A 22717-nucleotide genomic window follows, 5' to 3' on the forward strand; every position below is an offset into this window, starting at 1 on the left:
GCAGGTCTGGATCTCCTGAGGCAGAAGAGTATCCAAAAAACAGGCAGGTCCGGGGTCACAAAACCAGGGGTGAGCCAGAAGCGCGAGCAAACAGGTTCCGGGTGTGAGCTTTGCAGACGATCTGACACCGGAGAGCTGAAAGACAGGGCCTTAAATACTGGGAGAGGTTAGTGGGTAATGCAGCGCAGCTGGCAGAGTAATTAGAGCCGAGCAGAGCAGGGACAGGTGGAGCTAGTTAGGCTGAGTAGAGAGAGGGAGGTGAGCAGAGTGGAAGATAGTGGAAACAAATTAAGGTGGTAACCCGGTGGAGTGAGAGGGCTCATGACACAGACAGACAGACAGACAGACAGACAGACAGGCAGGCAGGCAGGCAGGCAGGCAGGCAGGCAGACAGACAGACAGACAGACAGACAGACAGACAGACAGGCAGGCAGGCAGACAGGCAGGCAGGCAGGCAGGCAGGCAGGCAGGCAGGCAGGCAGACAGACAGACGGGGCGGGCGGGGCGGGCGGGCGGGCAGGCAGGCAGACAGACAGACGGACGGACGGGCGGGCGGGCGGGCGGGCGGACGGGCGGACGGGCGGGCGGGCAGGCAGGCAGACAGGGGTATTACATGTCAAGACAAAATGTACACAGGCATGGTTGAGTGATGACACAGTCACATATACAAAACTCCCCAACAGACACTGGGGTTTAATCGCTGGGGCCACCCTTCCCACTGGTTCTACCTCCAACCTGTATCACCCTCTCAGGAAGTTGTCATAACCACTTCCTGTCTCTCTCTGCAGGTGGGCCTTTTTAGTGGGATCTGTCTGATCGTAGGAACCATGATCGGCTCCGGCATCTTCATCTCCCCCTAAGGCAGTGCTGCTGGAAACGGGAGCCGTAGGACCATGTCTGTGTGTCTGGGCAGCCTGCGGAGTGCTGGCTACACTGGGTAAGGACACACACACTCTGGCTACACTGGGTGAGGACACACACTCTCTGGCTACACTGGGTGAGGACAGACTCTCTGGCTACACTGGGTGAGGACACACACACTCTGGCTACACTGGGTGAGGACACACACACTCTGGCTACACTGGGTGAGGACACACACACACCAACCCTGTCCTGTGTAATCTCTAACCAGTCACTAAATGACTCCATAAACTGAGATAGATTACAGTGAGGGAAAAAAGTATTTGATCCCCTGCTGATTTTGTACGTTTGCCCAACATGATCAGTCTATAATTTTAATGGTAGGTTTATTTGAACAGTGAGAGACAGAATAACAACCACAAAATCCAGAAAAACGCATGTCAAAAATTTTATAAATTGATTTGCATTTTAATGAGGGAAATAAGTATTTGACCCCTCTGCAAAACATGACTTAGTACTTGGTGGCAAAACCCTTGTTGGCAATCACAGAGGTCAGTAGTTTCTTGTAGATGGCCACCAGGTTTGCACACATCTCAGGAGGGATTTTGTTCCACTCCTCTTTGCAGATCTTCTCCAAGTCATTAAGGTTTCGAGGATGACGTTTGGCAACTCAAACCTTCAGCTCCTTCCACAGATTTTCTATGAGATTAAGGTCTGGAGACTGGCTAGGCCACTCCAGGACCTTAATGTGCCTCTTCTTGAGCCACTCTTTTGTTGCCTTGGCCGTGTGTTTTGGGTCATTGTCATGCTGGAATACCCATCCACGACCCATTTTCAATGCCCTGGCTGAGGGAAGGAGGTTCTCACCCAAGATTTGACGGTACATGGCCCCGTCCATCGTCCCTTTGATGCGGTGAAGTTGTCCTGTCCCCTTAGCAGAAAAACACCCCCAAAGCATAATGTTTCCACCTCCATGTTTGACGGTGGAGATGGTGTTCTTGGGGTCATAGGCAGCATTCCTCCTCCTCCAAACACGGCGAGTTGAGTTGATGCCAAAGAGCTCCATTTTGGTCTCATCTGACCACAACACTTTCACCCAGTTCTCCTCTGAATCATTCAGATGTTCATTGGCAAACTTCAGACAGGCCTGTATATGTGCTTTCTTGAGCAGGGGGACTTGCGGGCGCTGCAGGATTTCAGTCCTTCACGGCGTAGTGTGTTACCAATTGTTTTCTTGGTGACTATGGTCCCAGCTGCCTTGAGATCATTGACAAGATCCTCCCGCGTAGTTCTGGGCTGATTCCTCACCGTTCTCATGATCATTGCAACTCCACAAGGTGAGATCTTGCATGGAGCCCCAGGCCGAGGGAGATTGACAGTTCTTTTGTGTTTCTTCCATTTGCGAATAATCGCACCAACTGTTGTCACCTTCTCACCAAGCTGCTTGGCGATGGTCTTGTAGCCCATTCCAGCCTTGTGTAGGTCTACAATCTTGTCCCTGACATCCTTGGAGAGCTCTTTGGTCTTGGCCATGGTGGAGAGTTTGGAATCTGATTGATTGATTGCTTCTGTGGACAGGTGTCTTTTATACAGGTAACAAACTGAGATTAGGAGCACTCCCTTTAAGAGTGTGCTCCTAATCTCAGCTCGTTACCTGTATAAAAGACACCCGGGAGCCAGAAATCTTTCTGATTGAGAGGGGGTCAAATACTTATTTCCCTCATTAAAATGCAAATCAATTTATAACATTTTTGACATGCATTTTTCTGGATTCATTTGTTGTTATTCTGTCTCTCACTGTTCAAATAAACCTACCATTAAAATTATAAACTGATCATTTCTTTGTCAGTGGGCAAACGTACAAAATCAGCAGGGGATCAAATACTTTTTTCCCCCACTGTACCTGACAAACCCTGTCCTGTGTAGTATCTAACCAGTCTCTAAATGACACCATAAACTGAGATAGATTACCTGACCAACCCTGTCCTGGGTAATCTCTAACCAGTCACTAGTGGTGGGGAAGAATGACAGGAATCTCCTAAATCAGGAATGACCAAAGTGCTGAGGCTCCATGTGAGAAGGTCTGTGTGAGAAAGACTGGAGCTGCATTCCAAATGGCACCCATTGGGATGCCCGTCTGGGTCAGCTGATCTCAGCAGCCAGAAACAACATGAACCCTGCTGACTTATTAAGATCTAGGAGGGAATTCCTTTCCCCCGTCTGGGTCAGCTGATCTCAGCAGCCAGAAACAAAGCTCTGACCAGCTCCTGGTTAACGTCTGTCACTAGTGCAGGGCTGTCATACCAAATTCCCAGAGCACAGTGTCTGCCAGTTTTCGCTTTTTCCCTGTACTTGATTGATCAATTAAGGTCATTGACTAATTAGGAACCCCCTCACCTGGTTGTCTACATCTTAATTGATTAGTTAGGAACTCACCTGGTTGTCTACATCTTAATTGATTAGTTAGGAACTCACCTGGTTGTCTAGGTCTTAATTGATTAGTTAGGGAAATCCCCTCACCTGGATGTCTAGGTATTAATTGATTAGTTAGGAACTCCCCTCACCTGATTTTCTAGGTCTTAATTGATTAGTTAGGAACTCCCCTCACCTGGTTGTCTAGGTCTTAATTGATTAGTGAGGAACTCACCTGGTTGTCTAGGTCTTTATTTATTAGTTAGAAACTCACCTGGTTGTCTAGTTCTTAATTGATTAGTTAGGAACTCACCTGGTTGTCTAGGTCTTAATTGATTAGTTAGAATCTCCCCTCACCTGGTTGTCTAGGTCTTAATTGATTAGTTAGGAACTCACCTGGTTGTCTAGGTCTTAATTGATTAGTTAGGAACTCACCTGGTTGTCTAGGTCTTAATTTATTAGTTAGAATCTCCCCTCACCTGGTTGTCTAGGTCTTAATTGATTAGTTAGGAACTCACCTGGTTGTCTAGGTCTTAATTGATTAGTTAGGAACTCACCTGGTTGTCTAGGTCTTAATTGATTAGTTAGGAACTCACCTGGTTGTCTAGGTCTTAATTGATTAGTTAGGAACTCACCTGGTTGTCTAGGTCTTAATTGATTAGTTAGGAACTCACCTGGTTGTCTAGGTCTTAATTGATTAGTTAGGAACTCACCTGGTTGTCTAGGTCTTAATTGATTAGTTAGGAACTCACCTGGTTGTCTAGGTCTTAATTGATTAGTTAGGAACTCACCTGGTTGTCTAGGTCTTAATTGATTAGTTAGGAACTCACCTGGTTGTCTAGGTCTTAATTGATTAGTTAGGAACTCACCTGGTTGTCTAGGTCTTTAATTGGACACATTGAAAGGAAAGCAGCAGAAGCAGCAGCAGACACACGGCCATCCAGGCATTGAGTTAGACACCCCAGGACTACTGTCAGCCAACTCTCTGTCTCTGAGTTAGACACCCCAGGACTACTGTCAGCCAACTCTCTGTCTCTGAGTTAGACACCCCAGGACTACTGTCAGCCAACTCTCTGTCTCTGAGTTAGACACCCCAGGACTACTGTCAGCTAACTCTCTGTCTCTGAGTTAGACACCCCAGGACTACTGTCAGCCAACTCTCTGTCTCTGAGTTAGACACCCCAGGACTACTGTCAGCCAACTCTCTGTCTCTGAGTTAGACACCCCAGGACTACTGTCAGCCAACTCTCTGTCTCTGAGTTAGACACCCCAGGACTACTGTCAGCTAACTCTCTGTCTCTGAGTTAGACACCCCAGGACTACTGTCAGCCAACTCTCTGTCTCTGAGTTAGACACCCCAGGACTACTGTCAGCTAACTCTCTGTCTCTGAGTTAGACACCCCAGGACTACTGTCAGCCAACTCTCTGTCTCTGAGTTAGACACCCCAGGACTACTGTCAGCCAACTCTCTGTCTCTGAGTTAGACACCCCAGGACTACTGTCAGCCAACTCTCTGTCTCTGAGTTAGACACCCCAGGACTACTGTCAGCCAACTCTCTGTCTCTGAGTTAGACACCCCAGGACTACTGTCAGCCAACTCTCTGTCTCTGAGTTAGACACCCCAGGACTACTGTCAGCTAACTCTCTGTCTCTGAGTTAGACACCCCAGGACTACTGTCAGCTAACTCTCTGTCTCTGAGTTAGACACCCCAGGACTACTGTCAGCTAACTCTCTGTCTCTGAGTTAGACACCCCAGGACTACTGTCAGCCAACTCTCTGTCTCTGAGTTAGACACCCCAGGACTACTGTCAGCTAACTCTCTGTCTCTGAGTTAGACACCCCAGGACTACTGTCAGCCAACTCTCTGTCTCTGAGTTAGACACCCCAGGACTACTGTCAGCCAACTCTCTGTCTCTGAGTTAGACACCCCAGGACTACTGTCAGCCAACTCTCTGTCTCTGAGTTAGACACCCCAGGACTACTGTCAGCTAACTCTCTGTCTCTGAGTTAGACACCCCAGGACTACTGTCAGCCAACTCTCTGTCTCTGAGTTAGACACCCCAGGACTACTGTCAGCCAACTCTCTGTCTCTGAGTTAGACACCCCAGGACTACTGTCAGCCAACTCTCTGTCTTTGAGTTAGACACCCCAGGACTACTGTCAGCCAACTCTCTGTCTCTGAGTTAGACACCCCAGGACTACTGTCAGCCAACTCTCTGTCTCTGAGTTAGACACCCCAGGACTACTGTCAGCCAACTCTCTGTCTCTGAGTTAGACACCCCAGGACTACTGTCAGCCAACTCTCTGTCTCTGAGTTAGACACCCCCAGGACTACTGTCAGCCAACTCTCTGTCTCTGAGTTAGACACCCCCAGGACTACTGTCAGCCAACTCTCTGTCTCTGAGTTAGACACCCCAGGACTACTGTCAGCCAACTCTCTGTCTCTGAGTTAGACACCCCAGGACTACTGTCAGCCAACTCTCTGTCTCTGAGTTAGACACCCCAGGACTACTGTCAGCCAACTCTCTGTCTCTGAGTTAGACACCCCAGGACTACTGTCAGCCAACTCTCTGTCTCTGAGTTAGACACCCCCAGGACTACTGTCAGCCAACTCTCTGTCTCTGAGTTAGACACCCCAGGACTACTGTCAGCCAACTCTCTGTCTCTGAGTTAGACACCCCAGGACTACTGTCAGCCAACTCTCTGTCTCTGAGTTAGACACCCCAGGACTACTGTCAGCCAACTCTCTGTCTCTGAGTTAGACACCCCAGGACTACTGTCAGCCAACTCTCTGTCTCTGAGTTAGACACCCCAGGACTACTGTCAGCCAACTCTCTGTCTCTGAGTTAGACACCCCAGGACTACTGTCAGCCAACTCTCTGTCTCTGAGTTAGACACCCCAGGACTACTGTCAGCCAACTCTCTGTCTCTGAGTTAGACACCCCAGGACTACTGTCAGCCAACTCTCTGTCTCTGAGTTAGACACCCCAGGACTACTGTCAGCCAACTCTCTGTCTCTGAGTTAGACACCCCAGGACTACTGTCAGCCAACTCTCTGTCTCTGAGTTAGACACCCCAGGACTACTGTCAGCCAACTCTCTGTCTCTGAGTTAGACACCCCAGGACTACTGTCAGCCAACTCTCTGTCTCTGAGTTAGACACCCCAGGACTACTGTCAGCTAACTCTCTGTCTCTGAGTTAGACACCCCAGGACTACTGTCAGCCAACTCTCTGTCTCTGAGTTAGACACCCCAGGACTACTGTCAGCCAACTCTCTGTCTCTGAGCCTGTCTGTCTGCCTGCAGGGGCGCTGTGCTACGCGGAGCTGGGCACCATGATCACTAAGTCTGGAGGGGAGTACTCGTACCTGATGGAGGCCTTTGGGTCAGTGGTGGCCTACCTCTACTCCTGGAGCACCATCATGGTCCTAAAGCCCTCCTCCCTCGCCATCATCTCCCTAAGCTTCGCAGAGTACGCCTCCACGCCGTTCTACCCAGGATGCACTCCTCCCATTGTGGTCACCAAGTGCCTGGCTGTAGCGTGCATACGTGAGTTTGAATACTTCTTGAATTATGAAAAATCCTAATAGAACACAACTGAAAGCCCTGACTTGACCCCCACCGTGCTCATCCTGACCTTGTGTTCTTCTCCTCCTCCTCCTCCTCCTCCACCCTCTCCTCCTCCTCCTCCTCTTCTTCCTCCGCCTCTTCCTCCCTCTCCTCCTCCTCCTCCTCCTCCTCTTCCTCCTCCTCCTCCTCCTCCAGTTCTGATAGTGTTGGTGAACTGTCTCAGTGTGAAGCTAGCCAGCTTTGTCCAGAACTTCTTCACTGCAGCCAAACTCTTCATCATCCTGGTCATCGTAGTGTCAGGCTTCGTCCTCTTGGCACAAGGTTGGCACTTTACACACTCAGTCTGCATCCCAAATGACCCCCTATTCCCTTTATAGTGCAACCAATATTCTTGATATGTTCGTCAAAAGAGAGATCAGGGTCCAGAGTAACGCCGAGGTCCTTCACAGTTTTGTTTTTGAGACGACTGTACAACCATCAAGATGAATTGTCAGATCCAACAGAAGAGCTCTTTGTTTCTTGGGACCTAGAACTAGCATCTCTGTTTTGTCTGAGTTTAAAAGTAAAACATTTACCGCCATCCACTTCCTTATGTCTAAAACACAGGCTTCCAGGGTAGGCAATTTGGGGCTTCACCATGTTTCATTGAATGTCCAGCTGTGTGTCGTCCGCATAGCAGTGAAAGTTGACATTGTGTTTCCGAATGACATCACCAAGAGGTAGAATATATAGTGAAAACAATAGTGGTCCTAAAACGGAACCTTGAGGAACACCGAAACTTACCATTGATTTGTCAGAGGACAAACCATCCACAGAGACAAACTGATATCTTTCAGACAGATAAGATCTAAACCAGGCAAGAACTTGTCCGTGTAGACCAATTAGGGTTTCCAATCTCTCCAGAAGAATGTGGTGATCGATGGTGTCAAAAGCAGCACTAAGGTCTAGGAGCACGAGGACAGATGCAGAGCCTTGGTCTGACGCCATTAAAAGGTCATTTACCACCTTCACGAGTGCGGTCTCAGTGCTAAGATGGGATCTAAAACCAGACTGAAGCGTTTCGTATACATTTTTTGTCTTCAGGAAGGCAGTGAGTTGCTGCACAACATATTTTTCTATAATTTTTGAGAGGAATGGGAGATTCGATATAGGCCGATAGTTTTTTTTACATTTTCTGGGTCAAGGTTTGGCTTTTTCAAGAGAGGCTTTATTACTGCCCCTTTTAGTGAGTTTGGTACACATCCAGTGGATAGGGAGCTGTTTATTATGTTCAACATAGGAGGGCCTTCAGAAAGTATTCATACCCCTTGACTTTTTCCACATTTTGTTGTTACAGCCTAATTTCAAAATGGATCAAATATAATTTTTTTCAGACATCTACACACAATAACCCATAATGACAAAGTGAAAACATGTTTTTAGACATTTTTGCAAATGTGTTGAAAATGAAACACAGAAACACAGTGTCTCATTTCCATAAGTATTCACACCCCTGAGTCAATCCATGTTAGAATCAACTTAGTCAGTGATTACAGCTGTGAGTCTTCCTGGGTAAGTCTCTGAGCTTTGCACACCTGGATTGTACAATATTTGCACATTATTCTTTGTTAGTTGTTGATCATTGCTCGACAGCCATTTTCAAGTCTTGCCATAGATTTTCAAGCTGATTTAAGTCAAATCCGTAACTAGGCCACTCAGGAAAAGTCTATGTCATCTTGGTAAGCAACTCCAATGTATATTTAGCCTTGTGTTTTAGGTTATTGTCCTGCTTAAAGGTGAATGTGTCTCCCAGTGCCTGTTGGAAAGCAGACTGAACCAGGTTTCCCTCCAGGATGTTGCCTGTGCTTAGCTCCATTCCGTTTTATTTTTATCCTAAAAACGTCCTTGCCGATGACAAGAATAACCATAACATGATGCAGCCACTACTATGCTTGAAAATAGTGTTACTCAGTGATGTGTTGTGTTGGATTTGCCCCAAACATAACGCTTTCTATTCAGGGCATTAAGTTAATTTCTTTACCACATTATTTGCAGTTTTATTTTGGTGCCTTTTTCCAAACAGGATGCGTGTTTTGGAATATTTGTATTCTGTACAGGCTTCCTTGTTTTCACTCTGTCATTTAGGTTAGTATTGTGGAGTAACTACAATGTTGTTGATCCATCCTCAGTTTCCTCCTATCACAGCCTTTAAACTGTAACTGTTTTAAAGTCACCATTGGCCTCATGGTGAAATCCCTCTGTGGTTTCCTTCCTCTCTGGCAACTGAGTTAGGAAGGATGCCTGTATCTTTGTAGTGACTGGGTGTATTGATACACCATGCTCAAAGGGATATTCAATGTCTGCTCTTTTTTTTTACCGATCTACCAATAGGTGCCCTTCTTTGCAAGGCATTGGAAAACCTCCCTGGTCTTTGTGGTTGAATCTGTGTTTGAAATTCACTGCTCGACTGAGGGACCTTACAGATAATTGTGTGTGTGGGGTACAGAGATGAGGTAGTCATTTAAAAACACTATTAGTGCACACAGACTCCATGCAACGTATTATGTGACTTGTTAAGCAAATTGATACTCCTGAACTTATTTAGCCTTGCCATAACAAAGGGATTGAATATCTATTGATTCAAGACATTTTAGCTTTTAATTTCTAAATAATTTGTACACATTTCTAAAAATATAATTCCACTTTGGCATTATGGGGTATTGTGTGTAGGCCAGTGAGACGAAATCTAAATGTAATTAATTTGAAATTCATGCTGTAACACAACTGAATATTGAAATAATCAAGGGGTGTGAATACTTTCTGGAGGCACTGTATCTGCACATTTACATTACATTTACGTCATTTAGCAGACGCTCTTATCCAGAGCGACTTACAAATTGGTGCATTCACCTTATAGCCAGTGGGACAACCACTTTACATTTTTATTTTTATTTTTATTTATTTTATTTTTTTTTGGGGGGGGGGGGGTAGAAGGATTACTTTATCCTATCCCAGGTATTCCTTAAAGAGGTGGGGTTTCAAATGTCTCCGGAAGGTGGTGAGTGACTCCGCTGTCCTGGCGTCGTGAGGGAGCTTGTTCCACCATTGGGGTGCCAGAGCAGCGAACAGTTTTGACTGGGCTGAGCGGGAACTATGCTTCCGCAGAGGAAGGGGAGCCAGCAGGCCAGAGGTGGATGAACGCAATGCCCTCGTTTGGGTGTAGGGACTGATCAGAGCCTGAAGGTACAGAGGTGCCGATCCCCTCACAGCTCCATAGGCAAGCACCATGGTCTTGTAACAGATGCGAGCTTCAACTGGAAGCCAGTGGAGTGTGCGGAGGAGCGGGGTGACGTGAGAGAACTTGGGAAGGTTGAACACCAGACGGGCTGCGGCATTCTGGATGAGTTGTAGGGGTTTAATGGCACAGGCAGGGAGCCCAGCCAACAGCGAGTTGCAGTAATCCAGACGGGAGATGACAAGTGCCTGGATTAGGACCTGTGCCGCTTCCTGTGTAAGGCAGGGTCGTACTCTCCGAATGTTGTAGAGCATGAACCTGCAGGATCGGGTCACCGCCTTGATGTTAGCGGAGAACGACAGGGTGTTGTCCAGGGTCACGCCAAGGCTCTTCGCACTCTGGGAGGAGGACACAACGGAGTTGTCAACCGTGATGGCGAGATCATGGAACGGGCAGTCCTTCCCCGGGAGGAAGAGCAGCTCCGTCTTGCCAAGGTTCAGCTTGAGGTGGTGATCCGTCATCCATACTGATATGTCTGCCAGACATGCAGAGATGCGATTCGCCACCTGGTTATCAGAAGGGGGAAAGGAGAAGATTAGTTGTGTATCGTCAGCGTAGCGATGATAGGAGAGGCCATGTGAGGATATGACAGAGCCAAGTGACTTGGTGTATAGGGAGAATAGGAGAGGGCCTAGAACTGAGCCCTGGGGGACACCAGTGGTGAGAGCACGTGGTGCGGAGACAGCTTCGCCACGCCACTTGGTAGGAGCGACCGGTCAGGTAGGACGCAATCCAGGAGTGAGCCGCGCCGGAGATGCCCAGCTCGGAGAGGGTGGAGAGGAGGATCTGATGGTTCACAGTATCAAAGGCAGCAGACAGGTCTAGAAGGACAAGAGCAGAGGAGAGAGAGTTAGCTTTAGCAGTGCGGAGAGCCTCCGTGACACAGAGAAGAGCAGTCTCAGTTGAATGACCAGTCCTGAAACCTGACTGGTTTGGATCAAGAAGGTCATTCTGAGAGAGATAGCAAGAGAGTTGGCTAAAGACGGCACGCTCAATAGTTTTGGAAAGAAAAGAAAGAAGGGATACTGGTCTGTAGTTGTTGACATCAGTGGGATCGAGTGTTGGTTTTTTTGAGAAGGGGTGCAACTCTCGCTCTCTTGAAGACGGAAGGGACATAGCCAGCGGTCAAGGATGAGTTGATCAGCGAGGTGAGGTAGGGGAGAAGGTCACCGGAGATGTTCTGGAGAAGAGAGGAGGGGATGGGGTCAAGCGGGCAGGTTGTTGGGCGGCCTGCAGTCACAAGTCGCAGGATTTTATCTGGAGAGAGAGGGGAGAAAGAAGTCAAAGCATAGGGTAGGGCAGTGTGAGCAGGACCAGCAGTGTCATTAGACTTAACAAACGAGGATCGGATGTCGTCAACCTTCTTTTCAAAGTGGTTGACGAAGTCATCCACAGAGAGAGGAGGGGGGGGATTCAGCAGGGAGGAGAATGTGGCAAAGAGCTTCCTAGGGTTAGAGGCAGATGCTTGGAATTTAGAGTGGTAGAAAGTGGCCTTAGCAGCAGAAACAGATGAAGAAAATGTAGCGAGGAGGGAGTGAAAAGATGCCAGGTCGGCAGGGAGTTTAGTTTTCTTCCATTTCCGCTCCGCTGCCCGGAGCTCTGTTCTGTGAGCTCGCAATGAGTCATCAAGCCACGGAGCTGGAGGGGAGGACCGAGCCGGCCGGGAGGATAGGGGACACAGAGAGTCAAAGGATGCAGAAAGGGAGGAGAGGAGGGTTGAGGAGGCAGAATCAGGAGATTGGAGGGAGAAGGATTGAGCAGAGGGAAGAGATGATAGGATGGAAGAGGAGAGAGTAGTGGGAGAGAGAGAGCAAAGGTTGCGGCGGCGCATTACCATCTGTGTAGGGGCAGAGTGAGTAGTGTTGGAGGAGAGCGAGAGAGAAAAGGATACAAAGTAGTGGTCGGAGACATGGAGGGGAGTTGCAGTGAGATTAGTAGAAGAGCAGCATCTAGTAAAGATGAGGTCAAGCGTATTGCCTGCCTTGTGAGTAGGGGGGACGGTGAGAGGGTGAGGTCAAAAGAGGAGAGGAGTGGAAAGAAGGAGGCAGAGAGAAATGAGTCAAATGTAGACGTAGGGAGGTTGAAATCCCCCAAAACTGTGAGGGGTGAGCCATCCTCAGGAAAGGAGCTTATCAAGGCGTCAAGCTCATTGATGAACTCTCCAAGGGAACCTGGAGGGCGATAGATGACAAGGATATTAAGCTTAAATGGGCTAGTGACTGTGACAGCATGGAATTCAAATGAGGAGATAGACAGATGGGTTAGGGGAAAAATTTAGAATGTCCACTTGGGAGAGATGAGGATTCCTGTGCCACCACCCCTCTGACCAGATGCTCTCGGGGTATGCGAGAAAACATGGTCAGACGAGGAGAGAGCAGTAGGAGTGTTTTCAGTGGTAATCCATGTTTCCGTCAGCGCCAGGAAGTCGAGGGACTGGAGGGTAGCATAGGCTGGGATGAAGTCAGCCTTGTTGGCAGCAGAACGGCAGTTCCAGAGGCTGCCTGAGACCTGGAACTCCAGGTGTGGGGTGCGTGCAGGGACCACCTCATTGGCTCTTGTTGTTTTAGACATACATGATACTGTAACTGGACAGAGACAGATATACTGGACATTATATAGACAGACATGATACTGGACAGAGACAGATATACTGGACATTATATAGACAGACATGATACTGGACAGAGACAGATATACTGGACATGATATAGACATACATGATACTGTAACTGGACAGAGACAGATATACTGGACATGATATAGACAGACATGATACTGGACAGAGACAGATATACTGGACATGATATAGACATACATGATACTGTAACTGGACAGAGACAGATATACTGGACATTATATAGACAGACATGATACTGGACAGAGACAGATATACTGGACATTATATAGACAGACATGATACTGTAACTGGACATTATATAGACATACATGATACTGGACAGAGACAGATATACTGGACATGATATAGACAGACATGATACTGGACAGAGACAGATATACTGGACATTATATAGACAGACATGATACTGTAACTGGACATTATATAGACATACATGATACTGGACAGAGACAGATAAACTGGACATGATATAGACAGACATGATACTGGACAGAGACAGATATACTGGACATGATATAGACAGACATGATACTGGACAGAGACAGATAAACTGGACATTATATAGACATACATGATACTGGACAGAGACAGATATACTGGACATTATATAGACAGACATGATACTGTAACTGGACATTATATAGACATACATGATACTGTAACTGGACAGAGACAGATATACTGGACATTATATAGACATACATGATACTGGACATTATATAGACAGACATGATACTGTAACTGGACATTATATAGACAGACATGATACTGTAACTGGACATTATATAGACATACATGATACTGTAACTGGACATTATATAGACAGACATGATACTGTAACTGGACAGAGACAGATATACTGGACATTATATAGACAGACATGATACTGTAACTGGACATTATATAGACAGACATGATCCTGTAACTGGACAGATATACTGGACAATCCCTTGTTAGGTTGTTGAGTCTTTGGTGTTTTTAACTGCAACCCAAATGGCTCCCTTTTCCCTATATACAGTAGTGCACTACTTTTGACCAGAGCCCTATGGATCCTGGTCAAAGGTGTGCACTATGTATGGAATAGGGTACCATTTGGGATGAAAACTTTGCTATTTATTCCAGTACCCACCCTGTGTTATCACCCTGTACTTTTGGTTACACCCTATGGGCCCAGGTCAAAAGTATGAATATCAAATGTATACACTGTCACGTTTGTGTCCAGGAAACACTGAGAATCTGTCCAACCCATTTGAAGGAGCCTCAACCTCCTTTGGATCCATTGGACTGGCGTTTTACAACGGGCTCTGGGCCTACGATGGCTGGTAAGACTACAACCGCGTCCCAAATGGCACCCTATTCCCTACATAGTGCACTACTTTAGACCAGAGAATGGCACCCTATTCCCTATATAGTGCACTACTTTAGACCAGAGAATAGCACCCTATTCCCTATATAGTGCACTACTTTAGACCAGAGTCCTATTCCCTATATAGAGCACTACTTTAGACCAGAGAATAGCACCCTATTCCCTATATAGTGCACTACTTTAGACCAGAGAATGGCACCCTATTCCCTATATAGTGCACTACTTTAGACCAGAGAATGGCACCCTATTCCCTATATAGTGCACTACTTTAGACCAGAGAATGGCACCCTATTCCCTATATAGTGCACTACTTTAGACCAGGGCCCATAGTGCTCTAGTGAAAAGTAGTGTACTACATAGGGGATAGGATGCCATTTGGGATGCATCCTATCTCTCTGTTCTTATCGCTTCCTCAATAAAAAACAGTTTTATGGTTTTGAGATTTCTGTTTTGAACGTCAACCCAACCTGTTTAAATGTGGTGGTATAAACACCCTGTTGTCTCTCAGGAATCAGCTGAACTTCATAACAGAGGAGCTGGAAAACCCATACAGGTGAGTGGACAAACAGCTGACATTCAGGGTGCGTCCAAGATGGCACCCTCTTCCCCGATGGGCCCTGGTCTAAAGTAGTGCACCATATAATTTGATTTGATTTGATTCATACACCACCGTGATTTACAATAAGGCCGTGACAACAAAAAGACAACAGTCACACAGTGGCAGGATAAATTCAACATCTATCCGGTGCGTATGAACCACAAGGCCACAATTAAAGCAAATATTGCATGTAACAAACAGTTACATGACCTGCAGCACGATCAAGCAAGTCAATGTTTCCACAGTTTACTGAACTACTGATTTACAACCACAGAGTTACCGCAAGTCAGCCCAAAGACAACAGGAGCCCCGCCTCCACTATACTAACTAACCCTAACCCTAACCCAAAGACAACAGGAGCCCCGCCTCCACTATACTAACTAACCCTAACCCTAACCCTAACCCTAACCCAAAGACAACAGGAGCCCCGCCTCCACTATACTAACTAACCCTAACCCTAACCCTAACCCAAAGACAACAGGAGCCCCGCCTCCACTATACTAACTAACCCTAACCCTAACCCAAAGACAACAGGAGCCCTGCCTCCACTATACTAACTAACCCTAACCCAAACCCAAAGACAACAGGAGCCCCGCCTCCACTATACTAACTAACCCTAACCCAAACCCTAACCCTAACCCAAAGACAACAGGAGCCCCGCCTCCACTATACTAACTAACCCTAACCCTAACCCTAACCCAAAGACAACAGGATCCCCGCCTCCACTATACTAACTAACCCTAACCCTAACCCTAACCCTAACCCGAAGACAACAGGAGCCCCGCCTCCACTATACTAACTAACCCTAACCCTAACCCTAACCCAAAGACAACAGGAGCCCTGCCTCCACTATACTAACTAACCCTAACCCTAACCCTAACCCAAAGACAACAGGAGCCCTGCCTCCACTATACTAACTAACCCTAACCCTAACCCTAACCCTAACCCAAAGACAACAGGAGCCCTGCCTCCACTATACTAACTAACCCTAACCCTAACCCTAACCCTAACCCAAAGACAACAGGAGCCCCGCCTCCACTATACTAACTAACCCTAACCCTAACCCTAACCCAAAGACAACAGGAGCCCTGCCTCCACTATACTAACTAACCCAACCCTAACCCTAACCCAAAGACAACAGGAGCCCCGCCTCCACTATACTAACTAACCCTAACCCTAACCCTAACCCTAAGACAACAGGAGCCCTGCCTCCACTATACTAACTAACCCTAACCCTAACCCAAAGACAACAGGAGCCCTGCCTCCACTATACTAACTAACCCTAACCCTAACCCTAACCGTAACCCTAACCCTAACCCAAAGACAACAGGAGCACCGCCTCCACTATACTAACTAACCCTAACCCTAACCCTAACCCAAAGACAACAGGAGCCCTGCCTCCACTATACTAACTAACCCTAACCCTAACCCAAAGACAACAGGAGCCCCGCCTCCACTATACTAACTAACCCTAACCCTAACCCTAACCCTAACCCTAACCCAAAGACAACAGGAGCCCTGCCTCCACTATACTAACTAACCCTAACCCTAACCCAAAGACAACAGGAGCCCTGCCTCCACTATACTAACTAACCCTAACCCTAACCCTAACCCAAAGACAACAGGAGCCCTGCCTCCACTATACTAACTAACCCTAACCCAAACCCTAACCCTAACCCTAACCCAAAGACAACAGGAGCACTGCCTCCACTATACTAACTAACCCTAACCCTAACCCTAACCCTAACCCAAAGACAACAGGAGCCCTGCCTCCACTATACTAACTAACCCTAACCCTAACCATAACCCAAAGACAACAGGAGCCCTGCCTCCACTATACTAACTAACCCTAACCCTAACCCTAACCCAAAGACAACAGGAGCCCTGCCTCCACTATACTAACTAACCCTAACCCTAACCCAAAGACAACAGGAGCCCTGCCTCCGCTATACTAACTAACCCTAACCCTAACCCTAACCCAAAGACAACAGGAGCCCCGCCTCCACTATACTAACTAACCCTAACCCTAACCCAAAGACAACAGGAGCCCTGCCTCCACTATACTAACTAACCCTAACCCTAACCCTAACCCAAAGACAACAGGAGCCCTGCCTCCACTATACTAACTAACCCTAACCCTAACCCTAACCCAAAGACAACAGGAGCCCTGCCTCCACTATACTAACTAACCCTAACCCTAACCCAAAGACAACAGGAGCCCCGCCTCCACTATACTAACTAACCCAACCCTAACCCTAACCCAAAGACAACAGGAGCCCCGCCTCCACTATACTAACTAACCCAACCCTAACCCTAACCCTAACCCTAACCGTAACCCTAACCCTAACCCAAAGACAACAGGAGCCCCGCCTCCACTATACTAACTAACCCTAACCCTAACCCTAACCCAAAGACAACAGGAGCCCTGCCTCCACTATACTAACTAACCCTAACCCTAACCCAAAGACAACAGGAGCCCTGCCTCCACTATACTAACTAACCCTAACCCTAACCCTAACCCAAAGACAACAGGAGCCCTGCCTCCACTATACTAACTAACCCTAACCCTAACCCTAACCCAAAGACAACAGGAGCCCCGCCTCCACTATACTAACTAACCCTAACCCTAACCCTAACCCAAAGACAACAGGAGCCCTGCCTCCACTATACTAACTAACCCTAACCCTAACCCTAACCCAAAGACAACAGGAGCCCTGCCTCCACTATACTAACTAACCCTAACCCTAACCCTAACCCAAAGACAACAGGAGCACTGCCTCCACTATACTAACTAACCCTAACCCAAACCCTAACCCAAAGACAACAGGAGCCCCGCCTCCACTATACTAACTAACCCTAACCCTAACCCAAAGACAACAGGAGCCCTGCCTCCACTATACTAACTAACCCTAACCCTAACCCTAGCCCAAAGACAACAGGAGCACTGCCTCCACTATACTAACTAACCCTAACCCTAACCCAAAGACAACAGGAGCCCCGCCTCCACTATACTAACTAACCCTAACCCTAACCCTAACGCTAACCCTAACCCAAAGACAACAGGAGCCCTGCCTCCACTATACTAACTAACCCTAACCCTAACCCTAACCCTAACCCTAACCCAAAGACAACAGGAGCCCTGCCTCCACTATACTAACTAACCCTAACCCTAACCCAAAGACAACAGGAGCACTGCCTCCGCTATTCCTGCACCATTTAAACATCATCAAATCACCTTGGCTCTATAAGCTTACTCTAACAAACCTAAAGATACCGTAAACAATTTAATCCAATCAACATAAATACCATGTGACTGATTTAATAATAATAATAATAATAATAATAATAATATGCCATTTAGCAGACGCTTTTATCCAAAGCGACTTACAGTCATGTGTGCATAAATTTTTTTGGGTGTATGTGTGTGTATGATTTGTGTGTGTGTGTGCGTGTGTGCGTGTGTGTGGTGTGCGTGTGTGCGTGTGTGTGTGTGTGTGTGTGCGTGCGTGCAAGTAGAAAAAACTTGACTCACCCTACTTGTAGACTAGTTGAACGCCATCCTCCTCTCTTTCATGTTGGCAAAACGGTCTGTTATGGAGTAGTACACGTTTTTAGTTTTTAGACCTGGCTACCTGGCTAAAATACCTGCTAGACTAGCTTCCTCGCTGGGTAACAATGAACCAGCTAAGTTATTTAGCTAGTTAACGGCAGGTAGCTTAGTGGTTAAGAGCGTTGTGCCAGTAACCGAAAGGTCGCTGGTTCTAATCCCCGAGCCGACTAGGTGAAAAGTCTGTTGATGTGCCCTTGAGCAAGGCACTTAACCCTAATTGCTCCTGTAAGTCGCTCTGTAAGTCGCTCTGGGTAAGAGCGTCTGCTAAATGACGTAAATGTAAATGTACTACATCTAGGCTGCATATTGAACATCAATCGTCTCAGGCCAGTGGCACAATGTATGAATTTATGGCTAAATCAGAATCGCTGTTATAATCACTGGCCTGCACAGAGAATTAAGTAAAAACCACAAGTCCAAATCTGCGTTTCCATCCATCCGTGGCTTATGAAAGGGCCGATCTAGCTAGCTAGCTACTGTGGGGCAGCAACACAAACAGACCAAAAACTGTTTTGCTTTTGATGTGATTTGATTGGTGTGAAGCCAAATCCAAAGTTGCCTCCCTTGGGGGGTGGTTTTGCTGCCCCAGGACTATCCATAGTTGAGCTCAGCTCAACACTGATTGTCTAATTATTTTATTTAAAAAAATATATAAAGGGAGGCCAAATGCTCGCTGGCATCAATCAATCAAATGCTACGCCGGCAACATGTCATACTAATTTTGGCCAGACAGCATCAGATACATGGGCTACACATACTGAGACAGAGGGGCGCTGTTTCCCTCGCCCGGATGATTTCTCAGATGAGATAGATTCGGCCACTTGCGAATTGAAGGAAAATGTTGAAAACACAGAGACAAACGATCAATTGTTTAATAATTGTAATAGTTTTATTGGTCAAATGTTTTGGCTTCCCTTGGCATTCATGAATAGGCGTCGCTGCTGCTCACTGCCTTTACTGGTAGGGCCATAACAAGAGTTTTCTCAACTCTCTCCCTCTTTCTCTTTCTCCATCTGTGTGATACATGATCCTCTAACCCTGGTGTCTGTGTACTATGTGGTAGTTGTAGCCTCACACTAACACTAACTATATCTATATCTCTCTCTCTCTCTCTCTCTCTCTCTCTCTCTCTCTCTCTCTCTCTCTCTCTCTCTCTCTCTCTCTCTCTCTCTCTGTCTCTCTCTCTCTGTCTCTTGCTCTCTCTCTGTCTCTCTGTCTCTCTCTCTCCTCTTTCTCTCTCTCTCTCCCTCTTTCTCTCTCTCTCTCTCTGTCTCTCTCTCTCCTCTCTCTCTCTCTGTCTCTGTCTCTCGCTCTCTCTCTCTCTTTCTCCCTCTCCTCTTTCTCTCTGTCTCTCGCTCTCTCACTCTCTCTCTCGCTCTCCTCTTTCTCTCTCTCTCTCTGTCTCGCTCTCTCTCTCTCTCTCTCCATCTATATCTCTCTTTCTCTCTCTCTCTGTCTCTCTCTCTCTCTCTCTCTCTCTCTCTCTGTCTGTCTGTCTGTCTGTCTCTCTCTCTCTCTCTCTCTCTCTCTCTCTCTCTCTCTCTCTCTCTGCTCTCCTCTCTCTCTCTCTCTCTCTCTCTCCCCTTTCTCTCTCTCTCTCCCTCTTTCTCTCTCTCTCTCTCTGTCTCTCTCTTTCCTCTCTCTGTCTCTGTCTCTCGCTCTCTCTCTCTCTTTCTCCCTCTCCTCTTTCTCTCTCGCTCTCTCACTCTCTCTCTCGCTCTCTCACTCTCTCTCTCGCTCTCCTCTTTCTCTCTCTGTCTCTCTCTCTGTCTCTCTCTGTCTCTCTCTCTCTCTCTCTCTCTCTCTCTCTCTCTCTCTCTCTCCATCTCTCTCTCTCTAACAGAAACCTTCCCCTGGCCATTATCATTGGTATTCCCTTGGTGTCTGTGTGCTATGTACTGGTCAACGTTGCCTACTTCAGTGCCATGACCGCCACGGAACTACTGCAGTCTCCCGCTGTCGCTGTGGTAAGAGGGTCATTATGAAGATAGAGAGGGACGGAGACAGAGGAAGCCTTTGGGTGTGGCTCATCATATCTCCCTTAGCAACAACAAGATGATGGGATGTCATGATAGGTCCCTTAGCAACCACTTGATGAAAGGATGTCATGTAAAAGCATGTTGTCATGAGAGATAGAAGCATCATTAGAGGTCAACTATTCCCGTCACGTTGTATTTACGATGGATGCTGTTGTTGATCTGTAGTTTGGGTGTATGTTGTTGATCTGGTTTAGTTCAGAGTCTCCGAAGTTACAGAGACAAACTGTGAAGTCACACATTACACAACATTTCCTTTATTTAGAACGTTTCCCCTGCCTGCTGTAAAAAGCATTCTCTCAATTATTTTACATTTGATTTATTGTATCCCCCCTTGTCTCCTCTGAGGGACTTGTTTGTGGCCCTTAGACCTTTGGTGACAGAGTGCTGTACCCCCTGTCCCTGTGTTTGTGGCCCTTAGACCTTTGGTGACAGAGTGCTGTACCCCCTGTCCCTGTGTTTGTGGCCCTTAGACCTTTGGTGACAGAGTGCTGTACCCCCTGTCCCTGTGTTTGTGGCCCTTAGACCTTTGGTGACAGAGTGCTGTACCCCCTGTCCCTGTGTTTGTGGCCCTTAGACCTTTGGTGACAGAGTGCTGTACCCCCTGTCGTGGGTGGTCCCTGTGTTTGTGGTGTTCTCCACCTTCGGGGCGGCCAATGGGAGCTGCTTCACTGCCGGCAGGTAAAGGGACAACTTCAGGAGGACATGAAGGAGATAAGAGGGACATTTCTTGCTAATCAAACTGAAACAAACACATTTATTTTATAAAGCCCTTTTTATATCAGCAGTTAAAAGATCTAATCTGCTGATATAAAAGAACAGAGCTCATGGTGAAAATAAATCAAATAACTCATTGCCGATATTATGTTGAACTAACATGTTTCTGCTCTGTCCGACCTCAGGCTGACCTATGTGGCAGGAAGAGAGGGTCACATGATAAAGATCTTATCCTATATCAGTCTGAAGCGCTACACTCCTTCCCCCGCCCTCATCTTCAACGTAAGGCTGATATCTCTGTTTTCATCTCCTCAACTCCAACTCAACTCAGTCTCCTCTAACTCAACTCAGTCTCCTCTAACTCAACTCAGTCTCCTCTAACTCAACTCCGTCTCCTCTAACTCAACTCCGTCTCCTCTAACTCATCTCCGTCTCCTCTAACTCAACTCCGTCTCCTCTAACTCAACTCAGTCTCCTCTAACTCAACTCCGTCTCCTCTAACTCAACTCCGTCTCCTCTAACTCAACTCCGTCTCCTCTAACTCAACTCAGTCTCCTCTAACTCAACTCAGTCTCCTCTAACTCAACTCAGTCTCCTCTAACTCAACTCAGTCTCCTCTAACTCAACTCCGTCTCCTCCAACTCAACTCAGTCTCCTCTAACTCAACTCAGTCTCCTCTAACTCAACTCAGTCTCCTCTAACTCAACTCAACTCAGTCTCCTCTAACTCAACTCAGACTCCTCTAACTCAACTCAGTCTCCTCTAACTCATCTCCGTCTCCTCTAACTCAACTCCGTCTCCTCTAACTCAACTCCGTCTCCTCTAACTCAACTCAGTCTCCTCTAACTCATCTCCGTCTCCTCTAACTCATCTCCGTCTCCTCTAACTCAACTCCGTCTCCTCTAACTCAACTCCGTCTCCTCTAACTCAACTCCGTCTCCTCTAACTCAACTCCGTCTCCTCTAACTCAACTCCGTCTCCTCTAACTCAACTCCGTCTCCTCTAACTCAACTCAGTCTCCTCTAACTCAACTCAACTCAGTCTCCTCTAACTCAACTCAGACTCCTCTAACTCAACTCAGTCTCCTCTAACTCAACTCAGTCTCCTCCAACTCAACTCAGACTCCTCTAACTCAACTCAGTCTCCTCTAACTCAACTCAGTCTCCTCTAACTCAACTCTGTCTCCTCCAACTCAACTCAGTCTCCTCTAACTCAACTCAGTCTCCTCTAACTCAACTCAGTCTCCTCTAACTCAACTCAACTCAGTCTCCTCTAACTCAACTCCGTCTCCTCTAACTCAACTCCGTCTCCTCTAACTCAACTCAGTCTCCTCTAACTCAACTCAGACTCCTCTAACTCAACTCAGTCTCCTCTAACTCAACTCCGTCTCCTCTAACTCAACTCAGTCTCCTCCAACTCAACTCAGTCTCCTTACCAATGTCTGCGGTGCTGCTCGTGGCAACGTCATCTCGCTGAGTCTACCTTTAAATTATAAAGTCAATCTCAATGTGACCCGGCAGATTCAGAAGCTTGAAAAACCCCATTTGATTTCTGCCCCCAAAAAACTCTAACATTATGGTTTTTATTTTATTTGAGTTAGTTTTGGAGTCAAAGATAATAGTTTCAGTATAGTTG

General features: G+C 47.0%; 1 protein-coding gene across 1 annotated transcript in view; it reads left to right on the forward strand.

The window, feature by feature from the left end:
• The window catches only part of LOC121564003 (b(0,+)-type amino acid transporter 1-like), a 79999-nt gene that overhangs the window by 46715 nt on the left and 10567 nt on the right, over window positions 1–22717 (forward strand). The window contains 9 exon segments of the mRNA XM_045217064.1: window positions 789–854; window positions 856–937; window positions 6580–6822; window positions 7039–7164; window positions 13978–14077; window positions 14630–14674; window positions 20173–20296; window positions 20943–21046; window positions 21268–21364. Of these exon segments, the coding sequence (XP_045072999.1) occupies window positions 789–854; window positions 856–937; window positions 6580–6822; window positions 7039–7164; window positions 13978–14077; window positions 14630–14674; window positions 20173–20296; window positions 20943–21046; window positions 21268–21364 (987 nt within the window).

This window comes from Coregonus clupeaformis, unplaced genomic scaffold (genome assembly GCF_020615455.1).
Source record: "Coregonus clupeaformis isolate EN_2021a unplaced genomic scaffold, ASM2061545v1 scaf0903, whole genome shotgun sequence".
Classification (NCBI taxonomy): domain Eukaryota; kingdom Metazoa; phylum Chordata; class Actinopteri; order Salmoniformes; family Salmonidae; genus Coregonus; species Coregonus clupeaformis.